General features: G+C 35.8%; 3 protein-coding genes, 1 non-coding gene and 1 pseudogene across 6 annotated transcripts; 2 read left to right on the top strand and 3 right to left on the bottom strand.

The window, feature by feature from the left end:
- Positions 1 to 1,735: 1,735 nt before the first annotated feature.
- On the top strand, positions 1,736 to 4,162 carry LOC109181703 (WEB family protein At2g38370-like). Of its 3 annotated transcripts, none has more exons than XM_019331594.1 (3): positions 1,736 to 1,893; positions 1,958 to 2,232; positions 2,592 to 4,162. In XM_019331594.1, the coding sequence occupies exons 2-3, from the start codon at positions 1,996 to 1,998 to the stop codon at positions 4,041 to 4,043; spliced, it is 1,689 nt and encodes a 562-aa protein (XP_019187139.1). In that variant the 5' UTR covers positions 1,736 to 1,893; positions 1,958 to 1,995; the 3' UTR covers positions 4,044 to 4,162. The 3 variants fall into 3 exon arrangements, with proteins under 3 accessions (XP_019187139.1, XP_019187138.1, XP_019187140.1); XM_019331593.1 differs by having other exon boundaries at positions 1,736 to 1,927; positions 1,967 to 2,232; XM_019331595.1 differs by having other exon boundaries at positions 1,736 to 2,232; positions 2,604 to 4,162.
- A 259-nt stretch (positions 4,163 to 4,421) lies between these two features.
- On the bottom strand, positions 4,422 to 6,633 carry LOC109181163 (annotated as a pseudogene).
- On the bottom strand, positions 6,448 to 6,520 carry TRNAK-CUU. Its single transcript has one exon. It is a non-coding gene; the product is annotated as a tRNA-Lys (tRNA).
- A 6,602-nt stretch (positions 6,634 to 13,235) lies between the features above and the next one.
- Positions 13,236 to 15,915, top strand: LOC109181705 (CBL-interacting protein kinase 18-like). The gene is made up of 3 exons (XM_019331596.1): positions 13,236 to 13,377; positions 13,977 to 15,696; positions 15,729 to 15,915. The coding sequence occupies exons 2-3, from the start codon at positions 14,338 to 14,340 to the stop codon at positions 15,750 to 15,752; spliced, it is 1,383 nt and encodes a 460-aa protein (XP_019187141.1). The 5' UTR covers positions 13,236 to 13,377; positions 13,977 to 14,337; the 3' UTR covers positions 15,753 to 15,915.
- Positions 15,916 to 16,283: 368 nt separating this feature from the next.
- LOC109181702 (stress response protein NST1-like) lies at positions 16,284 to 21,893 on the bottom strand. Its single transcript, XM_019331591.1, has 4 exons — positions 21,754 to 21,893; positions 19,861 to 21,561; positions 18,427 to 19,454; positions 16,284 to 16,651 (listed from the first exon to the last, which is right to left on the bottom strand). The coding sequence occupies exons 2-4, from the start codon at positions 21,334 to 21,336 to the stop codon at positions 16,540 to 16,542; spliced, it is 2,616 nt and encodes an 871-aa protein (XP_019187136.1). The 5' UTR covers positions 21,337 to 21,561; positions 21,754 to 21,893; the 3' UTR covers positions 16,284 to 16,539.
- Between the last annotated feature and the right edge of the window lie 642 nt (positions 21,894 to 22,535).

Genomic DNA, 22,535 nt, shown 5'->3' with positions numbered 1-22,535 from the left:
CTAATGTGGATAGATGAATAATTTAGGGTAAAAAAAGTGCTATAAGTATATATATAATTCAAGAAGAAAAAATGTCATTTCCCCTTATTATTATTACTAGCATTTTGTACGCGCGATGCACGAAAACTTATGCCCAATATTAAAATATTTGTAAGTAACAAAATTTAAAAAATTAGTTAAAATTATGTTTTGCAGTTTGTTAAACTGATGATACTTTTAAATTATCATATATTTGAATAATATAGTGATCAAAACAAATATATATATATATATATATATATATATATATATATATATATATATATATGGTACACATATATAATTTAACATTCATATAAATATTTAATTAAAATATAATGTATAATTAATATATGATAATTTTAATAAAATGATAATTAAAAATAGAAAAAAGATATGATAGATGTAGGTGTATGGTAAGATTGGTAGATATATTAAAAACTAACGGTGTTATAACGGTGTAAGAGTGATTTTGTCCAATGCAAATGAATGTACAACAATTAAAGCACAATGTATACATTTATTAGCATATAAAAAAAGAGACAAAAATCAAGGACATAACTTGTATTGACACTTATTATGTTTTTAGATTATTATTATTATTATTATTATTATTATTATTATTATTATTATTATTATTATTATTATTATTATTATTATTATTATTAGGAAAAATTACACTTTTTGTCCCTAAGTTATAGGGAAATTATAGAATTTGTCCCTAAGTTATTGCTATTGCACTTTTTGTCCATTTACTAATAAAACATTAGGGACGAAATTGCAATTTTAGTATAACTCAGGGACGAAAAGTGCCACGTCAAGGATAATTTAGGGAAAAAAGTGAGCATGACCAACACTTAGAGACAAATTCTACAATTACAATGTAGCATAGTGACGAAAAGTGCAATTTTTTCTTATTATTACAAAAGGACATTTTAGTATTTATATCACTCATTCCCTTCTCATTCTTCAATTCCTCCCTACCAACCAAACGCGTTGTTAAAGACTAAATGGGGTCACATATATAAGAGTTAATTCCCAAAATGGTCCTTCATATGGCATTTTTTTTCAAATTGGTTCATTGACTTTTAATTGCACCCAATGTGGTCCTCCGACTATTGATTTTAAGTTAAAATGGTCATCTGTTAGATTTGGTGTTAAGTTGTGTTAAAACGAAGGATAAAAAGGACATTTTATATTGTTTGTTGTTTAAAGTTTTGACTTGCCGATTACTTCCCCAAATTAGTGAAAAGATTTTCTCCAAATTAAAGAATATAAATCTAGCTAATTGTGATTTTCCCCTTCTTCCCCAAATTTCCATTTTCCCTTGGGGAAAATCTTTTCACTAATTTGGAGAAGTATTTGGCATGTCAAATATAATTAAGAGATTGAGTTAGTCATATTTGGCAGGTCAAATATAATTCGACAGGTCACTAATTTGGAAAAATGTCATAATCGGAGGACCATTTTGGGAATTAACTCACGTATATAATTAAGGGATTGAGTTAGTTATTATAGTATAATAATAATTGAGAGAGTAAAATAATCATTTTAAGTAGGGCAAGAAAATTAAAATTGAAAAATTACAAATAATGATCGAAACTAAAGATAACAATGGTAACAAAAAAATTGAACGTCAACAAATTGAAATTGTTTCCCTCTCCCATTTGGCAATTCTTTAAACTGGTAAAGTCCTTTTCGGCTTTTCTTTTCCTTTTTGCAATTTTGCCAACCTTTTTACAGTGGCAGTATGAATAATCACGTAACGTTACAAACCATACTTCCCCCACCGGACAAGAACCTCTTCACCTACCGACCGACCGACCAACATAGTACAACGTTACACTTTTCCACTTCACTGCTTCTGTGCTTCCAAATTCCAATCCTGCCCACTACCCCATTTCCATTTTCTTTCTTCTCTTTACTTTTTCTCACCTCCATTGTTATCTTCTTGCCACTGTTTGGGGTTTATTTGTAATGGATCCGCAGAACGGCGAGGTTGTGTTTGGGGCATCTGTTCCCGGAGAGACCCATGGAGCAAGACTTGATTCGGGTCCGGAGATGGGAGCCACCGGAGACCCGAATTCGGAGGTTTCTAGGGCGGAGATCGACACTTCGGTTCCGTTTGAGTCGGTGAAAGAGGCGGCCTCTCGGTTCGGTGGCATAGGTTTCTGGAGGCCCACCGCCCACAACCCGTCCGGCCGTGATTCCCAGGTGTCTCCCCTCACTCGCATTATTTGTCTTTTTGCGCTTTAATTTTGTTTTTTCATAATCTTTCTTTGTATTTCTCCTTTTTGTCATTATGTGAAGTCGCCAGGCCAAAATGTGATACTGTTATTAAGAAATGAATGGTTTTTCTTTCCATGTTGCTGCTTAGCTAATGATCAAGAATGCTACTTAATTGGTTACCACGTAGAAACAAAATTGGCCTGTAATCTTGTTTTTGGTGTCCTTGAAATGTTTGTGTATGGATTAGATTCATATATAGCAAAAATTGCAGGTAGTTTGTTTGTTGGTCTCTCTGGCATTGCTTCATTTGATTTCTTTGTTCTGCATTTCTTGGATGAAACCAGGTTACCTGCGAGGTTGACATAGCAAAAGTGGAGGAGCAAGCTAAGCAGTTGGAAAGGGATTTGGTTGTTAAAGAAAGGGAAACGCTTGCTGTCCTAAAAGAACTCGAAAGCGCCAAGACTACCATGGAAGAACTGAAAGTAAAGCTGCAGAAGGCATCTGAGCTCGGTGCTTCACTCGATGTTGATTCGAAGGAAAGAAACAGTGATCTTGTGGGAATTAGTGATGGGTGTGGTTTGAATGTGTGTCCATCGTCGGCCCCTGGTCTCATATTGTTGGAGTTGAAACGAGCGAAATTTAATTTAAGCAAGACTACGCGTGATCTTGTGGACATTCGAGCCACGGTTGGATCATACAACGCGAAAATAGAGAAAGAGAGGATCTTGCTCGAGAAGACCAAGAAAAGGCTAGCTTCGAATTTCATCGAGGTCTCGTCTCTTGAGGAAGAGTTGAATCAAACGAAGCGAAATCTGGAGCTGGTGCAAGGTTCTCGTGAGCCCCTGGATGTCACGAGGGAGCTTCAGAGGCTGTGTTCGGAGACACAACAGTTTAAAAAGGTGGGCGAAGCTACAAAATCAGAGGTTCTATTAGCTATGTTCGAGATTGAACAGACGAAGGCTAGGATCAAGACTGCAGAGATCAAGCTGATTGCAGCTAAAAAGATGAAAGAAGCCGCTAGGGCCACCGAGTCTGTTGCTCTTGCAGAGATCAAAGCCCTCTCGAACAGCGAGAACTTGTTTACAACTTCTCAAAGAAAACCCGAGGATGGAATAGCCCTTACCTTGGAGGAATACTCCGCATTGACCTCCAGAGCTCGAGATGCAGATGAGGCTTGTAAGAGAGCCATTGGCGCAATGCTTCTAGTTGATGAAGCCAATGTTGCTAAAACAGAAATCTTGAAGAAGGTCAAGGAAGCCACAGAAGAAGTTAAACTAAGCAAGGCGGGTTTAGAAGAAGCGCTGAGCAGAGTCGAGGCTGCCAATCAAGGTAAACTGGAAGTGGAAGAAGCCATGCGCAAATGGAGATCTGATCATTGCCAAAGAAAACATACTGTCCAGAACTCAACCAAGTTCAAGAATTCCAAGTCACTTCAGCACAGGAAAGATCCTTCCCTTCTTGATGTGAACGGTCTCACTCTCGTTAGTAACGATGCACCACCAGCTAAGTCGACGATATCAATAGGGCAAATATTGAGTAGGAAACTGTTTATAACCGAAGAATTTGAGAATGGAAAACGCGTAGAAAAGGGCAATGGAAAGCGGAAAGTTTCACTTTCACTTGGCCAAATGTTTGGTAAGCTAAACAGCATGCCTGGTTTGAAAGACGAGAAAGAGAATGCACATGAAGTTCTTCCCTCTAAGAGAAAGAAGTTTAGCTTCTCCAGAATCTCACTTCTTGTGACAAAACAAGCCAAGAAGAAGAAGACCTCAAAGTTTAATGTTTCAAGACATTAGAGTACTAAAGGCATTTGTAACTTTGCCATCTTCTAGTGCGTACATTGCATGCATATTAAAGACTTAATTTTGCTCAATTGACATTTAGCAATTCTTAACGTAAAATCAACTAATTCTAAGTGACAATTAACCTTCCTTACATTGGTAGCTCAGTAAATAATTGTTTTTGCTGATTGAGTAAAAATGATTTTTTGCACTTTGAGCAACTTTTGGAACAATAAACTGATACAAAAAGTTAATTAATTAAACACTCATAACTATTTAACCAAATCAAACATCTAATAATAACCAAACAAAGCTAAAATTAACTAATAAATTAACTATGTTATCAAATATGATCAAAATGCTGTGAAGCAATACGTAATTGCTAGCTGAAAATGTCAAATAGTAAAGGCATTTCATTTCTAAGTACTAGTAAATAACAACTCAAATCCAAAGGCTAAACAAGCCTATCAAAATTCAGAAGACAACCAAAAATTTAATTCACTTCGTTACCAGAGAAAGAAATGTTTGAAATTTGTCTAAACCTTATAACAGGAAATATTATAATGATTAAATGACAATACAAACTAAGACATCCTCTGAGCAGCCTCCTTGGCAAGAAGCCTTTCTTTGGCCTTTGTCTTCGCTTGAGATTTCGAGCCCATGATACCACCACCCCATTTCTTGCGGTTTTCATCATATATGTCATTGAAGTTGGCCTGAATCAACAAAATAACAGAGAAAGCCAATTGAACACAAGGAAATTCCAAGAGCATAAATAAAAATTGTAGAGTATTTACAAAATTTAAAATTTCAGACCTTGATGGCCTCCAAGATCTTGGAGAACTCCAATTTGTCCTCATTCTTGACTGAAGTCAGGCACAAAACTGAAGCTGTCTTCTTGTGGACAATCTGTAAAAAGGTTGCATATATATAAGATAAATGCCCACAAGGTTAACAAGAAAAGGAGAAACGCAACATCTAAACAAAGGATACTTACAGAACCCAATCTTGCTTTTCCCTTGACAATGCAGTAAGGGATTTCCATCTTCCTACACAAAGCTGGAAGCCAGACCACCAACTCTATGGGGTCAACATCATGAGCAATGACCACCAGTTGTGCTTTGTTCTACAATGAAACTTCCTTTAGTAATAGTTTTTACACTAATAGATAGAGAATAAATAATATAGACGAGGGTGAAACCTACTCCACAAGATAAGTGACGTGCTTAAGCCCATACTTGACAACAATAGGCTTCTTGATTTCGGGAGTTTTCCCTTCACTCTCAGCCTGGGCTCTTTTCAGAAGTCGCTCCTTCTTTGCTGCCTTGTCCTCAGGCCTATACTTCAGGAGCATCTTAAAGAGATTTGTGGCTGCAGGTTCAAAAGATTCACATTCAATTTATCATCAAGCACAAAATTACAGAATCATTATCATAGCTACAAATGACACCTTGTCCAACCAATGCTTAAGTATAATGCTCATTAATGGTACACAAACAAAACTACTGACTTTCTTAAAACTAAAAATGAACAAACCAGTCCAACCAAAGTGAACAATCACAAAAGTAAGCAACTTTCAAATCATGAAAGCAAATAGTAACAGACTATCTTCAAAATTCATCCAAATTCACACAACTATCAAACATAGAGCTGCAATAATATCCTATACTGAACTTATATGCCAATATTCATGAACAAGTTAATATATATATATATATATATATATATATATATATATATATATATATATATATATATATATATATATATATATATATATATATATATATATATATATATATATATATATATATACACTCTCATATGCATAAAACATTAAAAAAAAAAAAAAAAATTAAAACAGAGGCATCTGATGAAATATCTACAAGGTCATAAAATGTGATTCTAGACAGTTGAAACAAGGTAATAATAGAGATCGGAGGGAAAAGCAAACTGACCAAGGTTCTTATCAAGGGTTTTGGAGAACTGATTGAGGGCAGGTGGAACCTTCAAGCGCTGCTTGAGGATCCGTCTCTTCCTCTGGATACGCACAACCTGAGGCCATTTGACGAACCTGGTCAGATCCCTCTTGGGTGGCAATGCCCCGCCGATGCCGAATTGCTTCGGCCGCTTCTCGAACAACGGGTTCACGACCTTCTCCGGCTTCTTCTTGGAAGCAGCAACTGGAAGCTTCACACCCTTCTTCGGAGCCTTCACATTGAAGAAAAAAAGCTCACCATTGCAGAAGGTGAGCAACTAGGGTTTGCGGTAGAGGGAAAAACACTATGACAAAAAGGTTGGGTTGATGGAATCCGGATCCGGGCCTAGTGGTATAAGGCCTGTTTAGTTTTTTTATTTTTTAATCAAAGCCCATCGAGAGGCCCGAACCCAACACAAAAGGGGGGAAAAAAAAGAACTGCGCCCACAGTGGGGCTCGAACCCACGACCACAAGGTTAAGAGCCTTGCGCTCTACCAACTGAGCTAGACGGGCTTGTTATTTTTCTTGCCCAAAATTTTACACCAAGTAATGTCAGGATGTATAATGGATTCGACCGAGATACTCATAACTTTCAACAATCATACATATTCTTTCCATTCAGTCATCCCTTTTAAACACTTTTATTACTTATTGCAATTACTGTGTACCTGAACAATAACTCCTACTCTAGTTAATAAATTTAAATTTGTTGAGAAATGAAAGTTTTAAAGAGATATAAAATTTATAAATTGAAGAAATGAAATAAATGGGTTTGGTTTATGAAATACTCAAAAGGGTTCTGATTTGCTTCTAGTGTATGTTCAGGTCTTGTGAGTAGAAAGGAAGTCAAAACAGTGCTTTTCTTGTAAAAAAAATAGGGGTGATTTACTGATTTTAATCACCTATCATAGTTTATTAAGGTTTTAATAAAAAAAAAATTTACAATATTAAATTTATAATTATCGTAAACTTTCAATTTTAAATATTTATAGAATGAACTCAACATTTTTTCCCTTTATTTTTCAAGAACATCAACCATTAATATACTCAAATAGACGAATCAATTCTTATTTTTCATGTGGTAACATGTTCTCACCTAGACTACTCTCTCCTACTATGTTAAACAAGGAAAATGGTAGATGTACTTCATGGAGTATAACTCGCACCAAGTGTTTGAGTTTTATTGGATGATGAAAAATAAATAAATAAAAAGCATGACCTACCCTTTTTATTAAGTAATATTCAAACTATGATACATTATAAGGAGAAAAATGAAAGTACGCATAGAATTACTCATTAAACAATACAAATTAGACCCGTAAATATTATTAGATGGATCGAAATTTTGGGGAAAAAAAACAATAATAATGCAAGGTCGTGGTCAAATAATGTCCAAGGGGGGGTGTTATAAATGATAATTAAGTGGACATTATTGTAATGGTTATAACGTTTGTAACAGCCAGCATTATTATTGTTATTAATACTAGTATATTATATATATATATATATATATATATATATATATATATATATATATATATATGTCGTATCCCCTCTTGTACTATGGATGATGATATGAAATGGAGATTACTCCTACAATATTGTCTATCATTCTCCCTTCTCTCTTTACATCTTTCCTGCAATGTTAATCAATTCATCGGTTAGGAGTTAAACAGACACAATTACAACAAATTGATTAAAACTACACATTACGATTATTATTATTTGTGTTGGGTAGAACATCAAGAATGATAAAATACTATTTCATAAATTTTAAAGTGGCTACATTTTAATTATGTTGTTATTAGAAAATTGATAAATGACTTAAGTAGGTCAACAAATTAAACTATATAAATTCAAAAATACGATTAGATTTATTTATTTTTTTTAATCAAAGACAAGGGGAAGACCTCAACACGAGGAACACCACTAATTGTAACTTTGGACCCTGCAATCTTTAGGGAGACTCACAACAACTTCATAGACGATTTGAATGATTTCCTCATGTGACTAGCTCAAATATTCAAACTTATAAGTCAGCCGATAGATCATTTTACTAAGAAATCAACAACTTGATTTTATTCCCTAAAAACATGCTTCACTTGAACACTCCAACCAAGTTTAGTTAACTTTCTGCATCTATCAAATAGGTTTCCAATTGGAACATTCATTCAAACAACGTAACTTTTCTAATATTTTTCATCTATTTAACTATGTTGTTCGTTAGTTAACTTATTGCCTCATGCAAATATAGATGAAAGAAACAAAATAATTAATTAACTTACGCTCCTAACAGGCACATGTATCTCACGCGCACTCTAAGTGCATAATTTATTATTATTATTATTATTATTATTATTATTATTATTATTATTATTATTATTATTCAAAGGTTGAACCCCAACATTGCCTGCAATTTACTTTTTCTTTGTTTATTATTATTATTATTATTATTATTATTATTATTATTATTATTGGCTTCTCCTTCATTCTCTTGTCGACAACCAAAAAGCTCAGTCTTGCTCTTATCAGGCATTTGGTTGAATGTAATTTAGTTGTAATCAAGGTTGCAAAACTCGGCCGCCTAGCCGCTAGGCGGCCCCGAGCCTTGGAGTTTTGGCCAAAATTCGGCCGGCCGCCTAGGCGGCCAAACTCGGCCGAGTCGGTCAACTCGGCCAACTCGGCCGAGTCGACCGATTTTGACCGTTTTTGACCGATTTTGACCAATTTTGTTCGATTTTGACCGATGTCGTCTTTCATTAATTATTGATTTTAATATTATTATGACATTATGACTTATAAATTATCATTATTTCATTTATTTAGATGTGTTATTTGAGTGAACGTTGAAAACAACCTCATTAAAATTGTCGAACTACAAGTCTGTTACTATTTTTTTTTTTTTTTTTGGTGCCCGCCTAGGCGCCGCCTAGGCGCCGCCTAGGCGCTAGGCGCTGCCCGGCCGCCCGACTAGCGCCTAGCGCCTACTGCAACCATGGTTGTAATTAAATTGTAATTCAATAAAGGCCTCAATTACCGTGTTTGGTTAGAGAGAATTACAATTCCATCATTTTGTTGAATTACAATTCAATGCTTGTGGGGAAAGGAAAAATGAAAGAAATGACAAAAATATCCTTATTGACTGTTATTATTATTACACGAGCATATTTTAGTCTTTATACCATTTTTTTTTATTCTCATCCCCAATAATTCTATTCCTACCTACCAAACAATGTAATTTGAATTTCACTGAATTATAATTCATTTCCTTCCTAATTTCTTTATCTCTTAATTCCTTTCTTCCAACCAAACACCCCCTTCAACAAATAGCTATTCCGAGTGGGGTTTGGCTGGGTGTTGAGAGATCATAGCGGGCAGTTCTTGGCGGCATCAACCATTCCAGTCGCGGGAGTTTCTTCACCAAAGGAGGCTGAGGCTTTGGCCATTAGGGAAACATTGAGCTGGATCAAGAGAAGGGACCTCCACAAAGTGCAGATTGAACGTGATGCTTTGCAGATTGTTCACGGTCTCAACCACGATCAAGATGTGTCATCAAGCGATTTAGTGCTTCTTGATATTAAAGATATGTTTCGTTCTCTTACCGACGTTGCTATCTCTTATGGTAATTTTACTGCGAACAATGTTGTCCATAACCTTGCTATGGAAGCTGGCCTATTCTTTACCTATACGTCAGGAATGGATTACTACCCCTCCGGCTTTTTATTGTTAACGAACTATTTGTCGATTTAAATTAATGAAAGTTATATTTGATTCAAAAAAAAAAAAAAAGAAACTATTCTGTAATAAGAACAGTCACATACATCAATCTTGTTCAGTCCCTCCAAGTGTCACGTGCTACTTGGATGACGGCACGCGCATTACCCGTTGTTAATGGGCCCTGTTTGTTCCGAGCACCGTTACCATAAAATTACAAAATTCAAATCAACTTTATTTATTTCCATTTTCTATGGATTAGATGTATATTCAAATAAAAACAGCAATGCATTCTAAAATCATTTTCAAACACGAAAATGATATGTATACTCACAATATATCAATACTTTATTGGTAATAAATTAAATAGAATAAAAATAATAGTATACTTTTTTATTAATCCATCATAATGACAAGATATAACATAAATTTCGGTTCCAACTCAAAATATTACACTCGTCTGTTTAAATAGTAGGAGAAAGCTTGAAGTTAACAACCTATTATTGAGTTGGCGCGAAAGATTCTAGGCAAATCACCTAGGCGATGAGAGGGAGAGAGAGATAGTGTGTTATAGTTTTGTATAAATAGCTATAGTGATATAGTGAATAATCATGGTTTAAGTAACTATTTCAGGCACATAAGTATACATTAGAGTGTAAACAGTAAAAATATGTATATATAATATTACTTTCCAAATATTTATACAATTTCAAGCAAGTATAAATCACATAAAGTAAATGAATTAATATTAATTATCACTACATTATAACATGAGATGTGGTTGAGTGGAAGAGACTCATACATCCTTAACCAAAGGTCAAGATTCAATCATTGACTTTGGTATGGAGCAGCCTTAAATCTTTAGGCCAGTTGTCTCACCCAAACCCTCCACCGTGGATACATCCAAAAAATTAACAATACATTCTATAAAACAATAAGTATAGTTAAGAGAAATTACTTGTATATAATATTATTTCATGTAAGACTATTGTATCTCCAAATTGAAAAGTAATTAATACACTTAAAAGTTTTTATAAATCATATTAGTTAAACATTCACCACATCTTAACGTCACTCTGATAGTATAAATATTCAAATTTAGTAATCAGCCGATGGCCACTAGAGATATCCAGAACCTGAATGGTGTTTCTTCTTCAAATCTGGCTACAATAGCCTAGTGTGTTGGGTAACCCCCATTCTCCCAAAAAAAATATTCAAATTTTTCTTTTTTAAAATATAAACTACTCATATTAGTGTACGTGCATGCATGGTTATAATTTATATTTTTTTCCTCTTTTAAAATAATACACTAAAATTATGGGTTTTCAAAAAAAAAAAAATCACTAAAATTATGGACTATAAATTTAATTGTCACTATCAATAAAGAACATAAAGCAAAACCGCGTTATTAAATAAATGGAAATAGAAATTCTAGAAATTCCTTAGCAGCTTCAAAGGATTAAATGATTAATAGAGACAAAAAACTCTCATATCATTAGCTTGCCCACCATGATTGACCTTAACTTTAATTTGCTACTGATTAATTTAATTATGTGCACAAAATATATTAATTAGTGTACGATCTTATCGAATCAACCTTACCTCAGTTGTAACCCAAACCATATATATATATATATATATATATATATATATATATATATATATAATCACTATTATTATTTGATAGTATACATTAGATGAACTTATGACATTCTAATACGAGAATCATGTTCCTTCTATTTCAATACATAATTTAAACTTTAAATTTAATTATTTAGTATTTGTCAAAGCATATACTTTGTTCATGCATGTAATAATCAAATACGGAGTATATTTCTTCCATGTTAGGTTATGTATAATATATCTTTGTAATAAATAATAATTGAATAATTGTATTTTGGCCTATATAGTATGGAGTAGTCTATATAATATATACTATGTATTTTAAATACACACCCAGTAATGTTGTCCTTTGCGTCTTTGCCAATGATATGGTGACATGCAATTGGGATGAGACTCATTGAGTCGGCTAATATATAAATATATAATTGATTAGTAGTAAAAAGAAATGAGAAAATGACAGAGATATTCTGTAAATTTTGATATAATATATTGAGATGGATTATTTTTATTTTTATTTTATAAAATGATTAAATAGCCTCTTGAATTTTATGTGGAAAAGTAATTAAATCATTAAACTTTAAATGTTACAATCATACTCTGTATCAGTTTGACACTTTTTAACATCTAGGCCTATAGTTAGTTATCCATCGTAGGGATGTCAACGGGGCGGGGTGGGGGCAGGGGACATACCCCCCATCCCCATCCCCGACTTTCTTCCCATTCCCCGTCCCCATCCCCATCCCCGCCGGGGAATGAAAAATTCCCCCCATCCCCATCCCCACGGGGATTATTCGGGGACGGGGAATCCCCACCCCGTTAACAAGTTATAAAAAAAAATAAAATTAAACATTAAAAAACATTTAAATAAATAACGCATATATATCCATCCCCAACTCAAAGTTGTATTCAATATTTTACAATTAAACATTTTATTTAAATATGCATGACATACAATGACAAGAATACTTCTAAAATTATATATATTGTATACAAAGTACTACATTTGTGTGTGTTGTGTGGCAATATATATATATATATATATATATATATATATATATATATATATATATATATATATCGGGGACGGGGCGGGGCGGGGCGGGGAGAGTACTCCCCATCCCCGCCCCCGCCCCCGGCGGGGAATTCAAAATTGACCCCATCCCCGATCCCCTATTTCTATCCCCATCCCCGTCCCCGTAGGGGCGGGGAATCGGGTTCCCCGTCGGGTGCGGGTTCAATTGACATCCTTAATCCATCGGTAATTAGGGTTTCAGAAACCAAAATAAGTGGATAACTAGCTATTGGGTCAATATGCACAAAAATAATAAGTTGATGTGTTTAATTGTATTTTTTTTTTAAATTTAAGAGGTTAATTGACCGACAGTTATCTTTTTCTATTTGAGGAAGAATGTGACTGGCAATCGTTCAATGATCACCATTTTCAGTTGTCGGAATCCTAATTACCAGTGGGTAATCAGTTATTAAAGTCGATCATATGTACAAAAAATAACAAGTTGCTGTGTTTAATTTCAACATTTTAAAATTCAATTCTCTAATTAAATTTTATGTATAAAGTTTAATGATTTATTTGACTTTTTTATTTATATTTTTTTAATTTAATGACTTATTTGTACTTTTCATATACGCGTATGTTAGCGCACACAATTAAGGAGATTTCGAAACACCGATTACATTTTTTGTAAGTTAATTACATTTTGAGGTATAGTTTTATTTTGTAACTAATTTAAGGCTGATTCCTATTTCAAATAATTGAAAAATTGATTTTACATTACAATCTTAAATAAAGGAATTAAAAATGTCATTATCGGGGAATATTCCATTTGAACTATACAACCGCAATATAATATAATATATGGGCTTGAATACTGAGACTGCTGTTTTGTTGCCCACAATATTATCACTCCGTATTTCGCTAACTAATACATATACATACACATACCCACACAGCCAAGAAAGATCGATCGAGCGTTTCAGCCTGGAGGCCTGATTTTCCTTTTCATATCGCTCTCGAGGTAAGGAGTTTCAATCCTATAAGCTTATTATTGTTGTTGTTGTTTTCTTTTTTTTTTTTTTATTACCAGTTGTGTATTCCCTCAGCTCCCATAATCTTGTTGTTTCATGTGAGCTTATGCAGTGATTCTTAATTCTTTGGGTAGATTTTGTGTTTTGTTTTGTGAATTTTTGGGTTTTTGTCATTTGCGCTCTGCATCTCTCTCTCTCTCTCTGGACTTTTCTGAGATCTTGAGAGATCTGAGGGAGGAAAAGCCAAATATTACGTACTTTAATTATTAATCCCGTGAATTCTAATAGCGTTAACCTCGATGGGGTTGTGTTTTTCGTTTGTTTATGCGTTCTTGTCGTTCTGAACGCTTGATTGTTTAGCAGAAATTTGTGGGTATTTAGAAAGCTGTGATTTTTAACCTTATTCATATGACCTGCAGGGTTTGATTCATGGATAGAATTATCACTGTTGTTTAAATTATTCCTGGAGATTATGTTTATGTTATGTTTCTTTGTTCACAAAGCTATGATTTTTACCCTCATAAGTTGTTTCTTTCTTTCATGTTGAGTAGATTGATTTAGGTTACTACTGTGGTTTAATTTGTTTCAGGTTAACATTTTGGTGGCATTGATAATTCTGATCTTGACTTGTGACGGTCCTGTTCTTTTGTTACGGTTTTTTCGTATTTTGGATCTTTCGAGTTTCATTTAAAAGGACGGGGAATGCAGAAAGATGTGCTTGAACGCTAGAAGGTCTTTCGGTGAGGTTGAGGCTGGAGCTCGTTTTGAGCCATCCTACTATTATGCGTTTGATGAGATTGGACAGGTGTATAGCCATGTCGGGTTCTGTTATCTAATGCCAGCGGTGGCTAAATATTTCGGGGCGCAGATTATATCTTATCACGACCACTGTGAAGACGGTTGAACTGCTATTATCGTATTGTTAAGTGGCAAAGTAGGGAGTACTAGAAATGGAGAGTGAAGGGAGTGTTACGTTGCAACATTACGAGTTAGGGAAATTGATAGGACAAGGGAGCTTTGCCAAGGTGTATCGTGCGAGGAATCTCAAGAATGGCATGAGCGTTGCTGTTAAGATCATCGACAAGGAAAAGATTCTCAAAGCGGGAATGATGGAGCAAATCAAACGGGAGATCTCGGTGATGAGGCTTGTGAAGCACCCGAGTGTAGTGCATCTTCACGAGGTTATGGCGAGCAAGACTAAGATTTACTTTGTCATGGAATATGTTAAGGGCGGTGAGCTCTTTAACAAGGTGGTCAAAGGGAAGCTAAAAGAAGATGCGGCTAGGAAATATTTTCAGCAGCTGATTAGTGCCGTTGACTTCTGTCACAGTCGAGGCGTTTACCACCGGGATCTGAAACCCGAGAATCTTCTGCTGGACGAGAACGGTAATCTAAAGATTTCGGACTTTGGGTTGAGCGCCCTTGCGGAATCTAGGTGTCTAGATGGCTTACTTCACACCACTTGTGGGACACCCGCATATGTTGCTCCCGAAGTGATAACTAGAAAAGGCTACGATGGTGCAAAAGCTGATGTTTGGTCGTGCGGGGTGATCTTATACGTTCTATTGTCTGGATATCTCCCCTTCCAAGATCCGAATTTGATGGAGATGTACCGAAAAATAAGGAAGGCTGAGTTCAAGTATCCTAACTGGTTCTCTCCCGATGCTCGTAAACTGATTTCGAAGATATTAGATCCAAACCCTAAATCCAGGATTTCCATTGCCAAAATAATGGAAAGTTCTTGGTTCAGAAAGGGTTTGGATTTGAAAGCGGGTCCTGATTCTAGATCCAAAGACACTGAGGCAAAGGAGGCCTTAGTTGATGTTTGTGAAAGCATCAACAAGACAACAGAGGCAAACCAAGAATCTGAAAAGCTCAAAAACTTGAACGCGTTTGATATCATCTCATTTTCATCAGGTTTTGACTTGTCCGGTTTGTTTGTGGAAGATGATGAAAAGGGAGAGGATAGATTCACATCCAGACAACCGGCAAAAGCCATCATCTCCAAGCTAGAAGACATTGCTCAGCATCTAAAGTTGAAGATAATGAAGAAGAAAGGAGGATTCTTGAGATTCGAAGGATCAAGACTAGGAAGGCGAGGGGTTCTATCCATCGATGCAGAAATCTTTGAAATTACTCCCGCTTTCCATTTGGTGGAGTTGAAGAAGTCGAATGGAGATACACTAGAATATTGGAAAATGATGAAGCACGACATAAGGCCAGCGTTGCAAGACATCGTTTGGGCTTGGCAAGGTGATCAACCGCGACCTCAGCAGCTCGAAGAACAACCAGACCTACACTCCTCACAAGTAGCGCCACAGAGACTGGCTTAAACTCGGAACTCATTACTAAGCTATTGATTTGATTGACTGCTATAATGCGGAGATTCGTGTATAATGCCAGCAATCCGTGTCCATTTATGACTGCTTAAAATTTATTTCTTGATGAATGATGCATTTATGTTCTTTTAGTCTGTCTTGGAATATTGTGATAATTGTAGGTTATTGGATTACTTGTAATTTCTTGGACTTATGGCTCTTCAAAAATTTAACCGTGTTAATATAATTAATTGTACTATATTTTTTTTTTATCACTCTACAAAAATTCTACTTTAACAAAGTCATACTTGCCAAATGATGCCCCTCCATAGTTGGAGAATATTTGAATTGGTTTTTGGTTCTCAATTCATTTTCAAGTTAATCTCTCAATGTTCATGAATATTCATAACCGTGTCAACAACTTTATATTTGTTAATTTACTTTGCAAAATGGAATGGAAGTACTAAACTAAGACCATTTATTATTTACTTTAGAGGGAGAGAGGATAAAGGGATGGTTAGTTTTAATGTTTGAAAAGATATGATCTTTACCAATGGAAGGCAAGAATCATGTTTTCGTCTTGAGAATAGTTAGCCAGTCATGCATGTGTTAAGTGTGTATCAATCAAGCTTTGCTAAAGTAAATCTCCCTTGTAAACAAAAGAAGGAAGATACATCGCTTCAGTTTTTCTAAACTCTCCTCCAAAAGAGGCTGCTTTTCCTCTCAAGAGTGGGAGGTATATTTCATGTCCCTCTATCATATTCTTCTTTTTTCTTTTCTTTTTTTTTTCTTTTTTTTTTTTTCTCTTTTCTTTTTCCCCTCTTCTGTTCTCTCTCAATCATATGACCAAAGAGACTGTGCATTTGGAGTGGAATATAAACCACCAACATTTGACACTGGCGAGATTCCAACGCTTTCTCCTGTACCATGGACACTCCACTCCTTTCTACATACAACAACCAACTCAAACTTCAGTATAATTCTATCAACCATATCCATCTAATCTAATATTAATATATTTGTACCAAGCATGATTTACTACTATCAAACAGATTGTAGGTGTCAGTCAGAAAGAAGGCACAGATTTCAGCAAATAAAAACGTGAAACCAAAAGAAATGGGGAAAATAAACAGATCTGTAAACATATACGAATTCAAATGCATCTTCAAATTTTGGAAACAATGGGTATTGGGATAACCGGACGATAATAATTAACATTACATGCTTGCTCTACCATCATTGGAGCCCTCTACAGACTACAGCAACAAAGTGATTTGCTTATTTTGGTTCACGAAAATGGCATCTAGACGGGGTGAAGGGAGAGAATAAGTGGGGAACTTAAATTTAGAGCTACATTGTTAACTGACTGAGGAAGTTTTTATCACTTATCTGGCCTAAAGTGACTACTTTATTTTTATGGTTTGCCCAGCTTCAATTCTTTTGGGGCAAATATATGCTCAAAAGTGAGCCCCTATGCAGAAAAAAAGCATTCAGTGATTTCTGCAAGATCCCAATACAGTGCTGCTAACACACCATGTCTAGCAAAAAAATATAACTATAGATGGGTGCCACTAACTGGTTCTGAAAACTAGATTGGTCAGTCAAGTTTTAGGTAAAAACCGCTTTAATTTGTTAAATTCATGAAAACCATCAATGTGCTAACAACCCAGCATGCTTAGATATGAATCACAGGGAAAATTGTCACAGAACTAGTTTTCGGAAGGCTGGACATTTTCAGTGCAGATCTAACACCATCCTACCCCAGTGCTATCAACAAGGGCAGATCTGAGCACCTGACCTCTTTTCACTTTCTGTGTGTTTACACATTTCCATAATAATGAAGAACATTATTTGTATCACTGTTGCTGACTCTACAGTGAGACCACTGCCTTGGCCAGGGCAGTGTGTAAAAATTTGGAGAACTTGAAAAATTAGCCTTGGAGAGAGAATTTGAAAATTTCTAGAGAATTGTGAATAATAACCATTATATTTGCAAGGGTTAAAATTCCTGTTATGATTATAGACATCCCTATCTTTATAGTTATATGCTAACAAGCTTGTTGTAATTCTGCCAAAATGATACATTCCCTGTTATATAATAATCCATATCAACTAACTAGTACAAACCCCTCTGCTGTTACAACTGTTTTATAGTTAACACTCTAAAGACTAAAATTCCTGAAGCTGTAAAGTTGTCACTTTTCTATTAATCTGAAGATGATTTTGCAACTAAATATCTACAGCAATATTGTAAATATTAATACAAATAATATACATTAAATATAAGCACCGATATAAATTTAATAGAAAGATGCATTATCTCCTAAAAATCAATGCTTGCTAAAACAGGCCTACTTCTGCAGTTATCAGGAGAAGTCTACACATAACATCTATGAATAGAAAAATAGCCATATTGCCTCATAGATATGTCAGCAAATACCAATGAAAGATTGCTACCATGTCTAGAGAAAAGAGACTAATAAGCAATTACATGCATCAACAAAACTATCAATTATTGTTTTATCTTCAATCCAGAGAGAATACGCTAGAGGATGATCACCATGAAGAATGGAAACCAGAATAAGGCAAAGATGTCAGACAATTTGATGCAGAAAAAAAAAAAAAAAAAAAGACAATAAGTCAATAACTGCACCCCTAACAGAAATAAAGCATCACAATATCTATAATCTATAAGAAAAGAACGTCAGTGGTTGTACTTACTTGGCCCAAGAATTAGTTGAACATAACTCAAATAGATGGTTAGCAGCACCAGCATTAGGACTTCCATATATCATTTCATTTGGTATGCCTTCCTCTTTAGGCTTCAGAGTGTACTGCTTTTCAATTAAAGGATTTGAAAACCTGCTATCAGTACTCCCAAGCATAGAAGTACTGAAAGTGCCACCACTCTGAAGAGAATGAACACCAGGAAGGACTTGATCATCCTTTTTAAACAGTGAAGCCATAGTCTTCTGCGGTGCAGGAGGTATAATTTCCTCCCTGTTCAATCTGTTCGGTTCCTGATTCAAAAGCCATGAGGATGAACCACCAATCAAACCTAGACTGTCCTGACCAAGAGGAGAGCTCTTCCACATTTGCCATTCTCCTGCATCATTTCCCTCACTTGAAGCATCCTTTGGCACATTAGGCAAATCCTTAGCCTTAGGAGTGGTTGGGAAAAGAAAAGAGTTAGTATGCCTTTCCTCAGGAACTCGAGGTCGGGATATTGGAGACTCAATTGGTGATGGCCTAGTCGTCACTTCAGAAGACGCAGGCAAATTATTAGCTGCAGGCAATTTTTCCAACCCTGTATCTGTCACAAATCCTAGGTCCCGGTGGAAGTTATCAAGAGACTCAGAAACTGGACCAAGCAAAGTTACTGGATCTGTTTCATAACTGGGATCCTCGTAAGTCTCTGATTCCTCAGGTAGTAATGGAGATAATGGTTCTCCTATACGAGGAAACATGGTCTCAGATGATAATGGAAGAGATGTGCTGCTACTTGTTGGTCCAAAAGTGAGAGAAGACAAATTAAATGGAGATGGGAGTCCGAAATTAATAGGATTGTCAAATGCTTGCATTGGTGGAGAGTGACTACTATAAGGGGGACTGTGAACTCCTGCTTGGGATTTTCCATTCGGTCTCCTTATGACATTCGAATTAGAGGGTGGAGAAACAGCAGATGAACGAGTAAATAACTGTTGCCATGACTTTTTGGGAGCTGTACATGGTTGAGGTTCAATGAGTACCTGCATCAAAGAAATCAGGAAAAGTACATATATAATTAATTAATTATAGATGCATTGTCCATGGTAAAGGTGAGAACCTAGTACACACATTTCACCACTGACCCATAGAAATCATTCATGAGAATAAGAATCTGATTATTTTGCGTTCTTTGAAGTTTTAGGGCAAGCAACGAAGGCAAGAGTGCATCACACCAATTACAATAAATATCATAATGAAATTTCTGCTAGTGCAAGTAAAGATAGTACCTCCAATGCCATTGCAAGTGAATAAGTTCAGTGACATGCATAATAATTCATATAAGAACCAAATTTAGCAGGTGAACAAATAGAACACAAATTGGACATGGTTTAACAAGAAGAATCATTTGCAGAAGAAAATCAGGTGATAGACAAGAAATGGCCTTACAGGATGATTGATGTTCCTATCATCTCCACTCAAATTAGGTTTGACAGAAAAGCGATCTGGCTGCGGTGGTTCCTTCCTAGGGGCATATGCCTGAATATAGTCTATAGATGTGCAAGATTTATGTTCTTTTGGAGCAGTAGATGGACTCTTTCCAAAAAAGCCACCTCCTGTGAGTGCTCTAGAAGATGACAAAAAGGTACCCCTCATACGGTCAAAGTACCTAGTTCCATTATTTCCACGGTTATGATTGTTTGCATTAGCACCCTTAAAACCATGTCCAGATTCAGTGTTTTGAGCCTTTGAAAATTCAGACCCAAATTTTTGTTCACGTCGATCATTCTCATTCCGTTTGCTACGTTCACCTTCCTTGCCTGCTCTTTTTTCCAGTTCTTCTACATCTGAGTTGCTTTTGCTAGATCCCCTGTCGCGTTCTTTCTTCTTCTCCTGATGTCTTTTTTCTGACTCTTTTTTACTTTCTCTTTCCTTAGGAGAAGATCCTTTCCCACGTTCTTTTTCAGCCTCCATCTTTTCATCTCGTAATCTCCTACGTTCTTCGACCAATCTAGCAACTTCCTCCCTTTGCTTTCTTTCTTCTTCTTCCAATAGCTCTTTTTCTAACCTAGCCTGCCTCTTCTCTTCTGCTTTTCTTCGAGCTTTCTCACCTTTACTCTCTTGACAATTTCCTCCATTTTCACCTCTTTTATCCAACATTCCTCTCCGCTCAGCATCAACAGAAGCATCATCCCCGGAAGAACTAGTCCTAAAAATCTTTCTACAAAGCCACACGATACTTGTGTATACAGCAGTCAATGCTTTGCAAGCAAATACAAACACCCGAAAATAAGACTTTTTAGCTAAACAATGATCACCGTTAAAAAACCCACCGCCATTCTTGCTCCAGTAACTTGACTTGGCAGGAAAAGAACCACCAACCCATTTTCCATTCTCAATCCAATCCTGTCCGCATGTCCACCGCCTATCAGACCAAACCTTACGACTCAATATCTTCCCACTTCTTCCCACCAAGTCCTTCAAAATCCCAGAATTCGATAAGACCAAGCCTGGTGGCACAGGCAAGTCCAGGACTGGTCTTTTAGAAATATGACCACAATATGCGCACATGAACTTGCCGCCGCCAGGATTCTGTTCCCTGTATGGAGTCAAACAATTTCTACACCTTCTTGTGGCTGTTTTTCTCAACTTCTGCAATTCAATTGCTTCAAACCTCTTCCTCTCCCTAAGCATATGATTCCTCCTTGCCCGCCAAGACGACAATCTAGGCATCAAAACCTCATACCAAAAAAGCGTGACCAATAGTACAAAGACACAAGCAAGCCTGGGAGACGTGATTTCGAACCGGTATGCCGGGGGCAACGCCTGTGATAGTGCCCATAGCCCAATCAGCGGAATCACTAACCACGGCAACATGGTAGCAACCCTCCGAGACCACTTCTGAATAATGCACAGTATACACATTATCCCCTAACCCACACCTATCCTCCCCGTCCCAAATGATTAACAAATGAAAAACCAACCAACCAACCAACACCGGCTCCCACAAAAATCCAAGTGCCCCAATTCTACTCAAATCCCTATATTAACAATCGCAGCTCCAGAAAATGGAAAACCCTAGACTCAATATTTTTCTCTTACCGAGTCAAACTCTGCAATGCAATACCAATTCTTCAAATTCTTCCAAACCTAAAAAATGTAAAGAAAAAACAAAAAGGAATATCGACAGTCAGGTTCCTAAACGAAAAGAAATCCATAGGGTTTCCAAGCTCCCTAACCGAAACAACACGGAACGAATAAATGAATTTAAAAAGAAAAAATGAAAAAAAAAAAAAGAAAAGAAAACAAAAAATAGAGCACAGAAATAATCAAAGCACTCACAGATTTGTGGCCCATCGGACATTCATCGGCGGACGGCGGAGTATCGTTCAACTCCCCGGCGAAGCAAATGTGATATTATACGGATGATTGCTGATTGATGAGAGAGAAAATAATACTCCGGAGATAATAGAGAGAAACAAAGAAAGAGGAAAACGGAAGATGGTTTAGTCGGCTATCTATATACCCATTTGTCAAACCGGCTGGTCGTCTTTCGGACCGGGTTCACATAAGAAGTTCCAATCCACTGCGCTCAGGTTCACGCCAAACTACTGCTCACGCTGCACGATGTTGTACGGCATTGTAATCGTTGACTCATCAACACACTGACGATGGAATTTACGCAATAATCAAAATAATTAATGGGCAATCAATTAATCTCGTATTGAATTTTAATAATCACAATTAATTTATGGCAATCACATAATTGTAATAATTTCACTATATTATAATTTATAAATTTTCTTATATGTTAAAATAATACAGAGTATATTTCGTTAAATCGATACAACTGTTTTAAAATTTCATTTAACAAAACTCTACCAATTCACTTCATTTGAACCGTAAGTAATTGATTGCAGATTTTTTTTCTTAATTTGATGGGGGTTGGTAAACATACCAAAGTCAACACTATGTACAATTATCAGTCCCGATGCATCAAACTCATCATTAGATATAATTAACTCAACTTTGTAAGTACTATTGTAATGAATAATAAAGAAATTATTTTTAAATATACGTGGGGTAATCGAAAATCGAAAATTAAATAAAAGATGAATTGTTAA

Source organism: Ipomoea nil, unplaced genomic scaffold, assembly GCF_001879475.1.
Source record: "Ipomoea nil cultivar Tokyo-kokei standard unplaced genomic scaffold, Asagao_1.1 scaffold1043, whole genome shotgun sequence".
NCBI classification, from domain to species: domain Eukaryota; kingdom Viridiplantae; phylum Streptophyta; class Magnoliopsida; order Solanales; family Convolvulaceae; genus Ipomoea; species Ipomoea nil.
Note: the sequence above shows the minus strand (reverse complement) of the source record. Positions and strands in the feature narration are given on the sequence as shown.

Bases quoted from the DNA above. Each gene is read 5' to 3' on its own strand.
- LOC109181703 (XM_019331594.1), top strand. From the start codon at position 1,996: ATGGATCCGCAGAACGGCGAGGTTGTGTTTGGGGCATCTGTTCCCGGA. The intron at 2,233-2,591 runs GTGTCTCCCCTC...GGATGAAACCAG, and splicing joins CGTCCGGCCGTGATTCCCAG to GTTACCTGCGAGGTTGACAT.
- LOC109181705 (XM_019331596.1), top strand. From the start codon at position 14,338: ATGGAGAGTGAAGGGAGTGTTACGTTGCAACATTACGAGTTAGGGAAA. The intron at 15,697-15,728 runs GTAGCGCCACAG...TTAAACTCGGAA, and splicing joins CAGACCTACACTCCTCACAA to CTCATTACTAAGCTATTGAT.
- LOC109181702 (XM_019331591.1), bottom strand. From the start codon at position 21,336: ATGTGTATACTGTGCATTATTCAGAAGTGGTCTCGGAGGGTTGCTACC. The intron at 19,455-19,860 runs GTAAGGCCATTT...TCTTTGATGCAG, and splicing joins ATAGGAACATCAATCATCCT to GTACTCATTGAACCTCAACC. The intron at 16,652-18,426 runs GTAAGTACAACC...TGTTGTATGTAG, and splicing joins TCAACTAATTCTTGGGCCAA to AAAGGAGTGGAGTGTCCATG.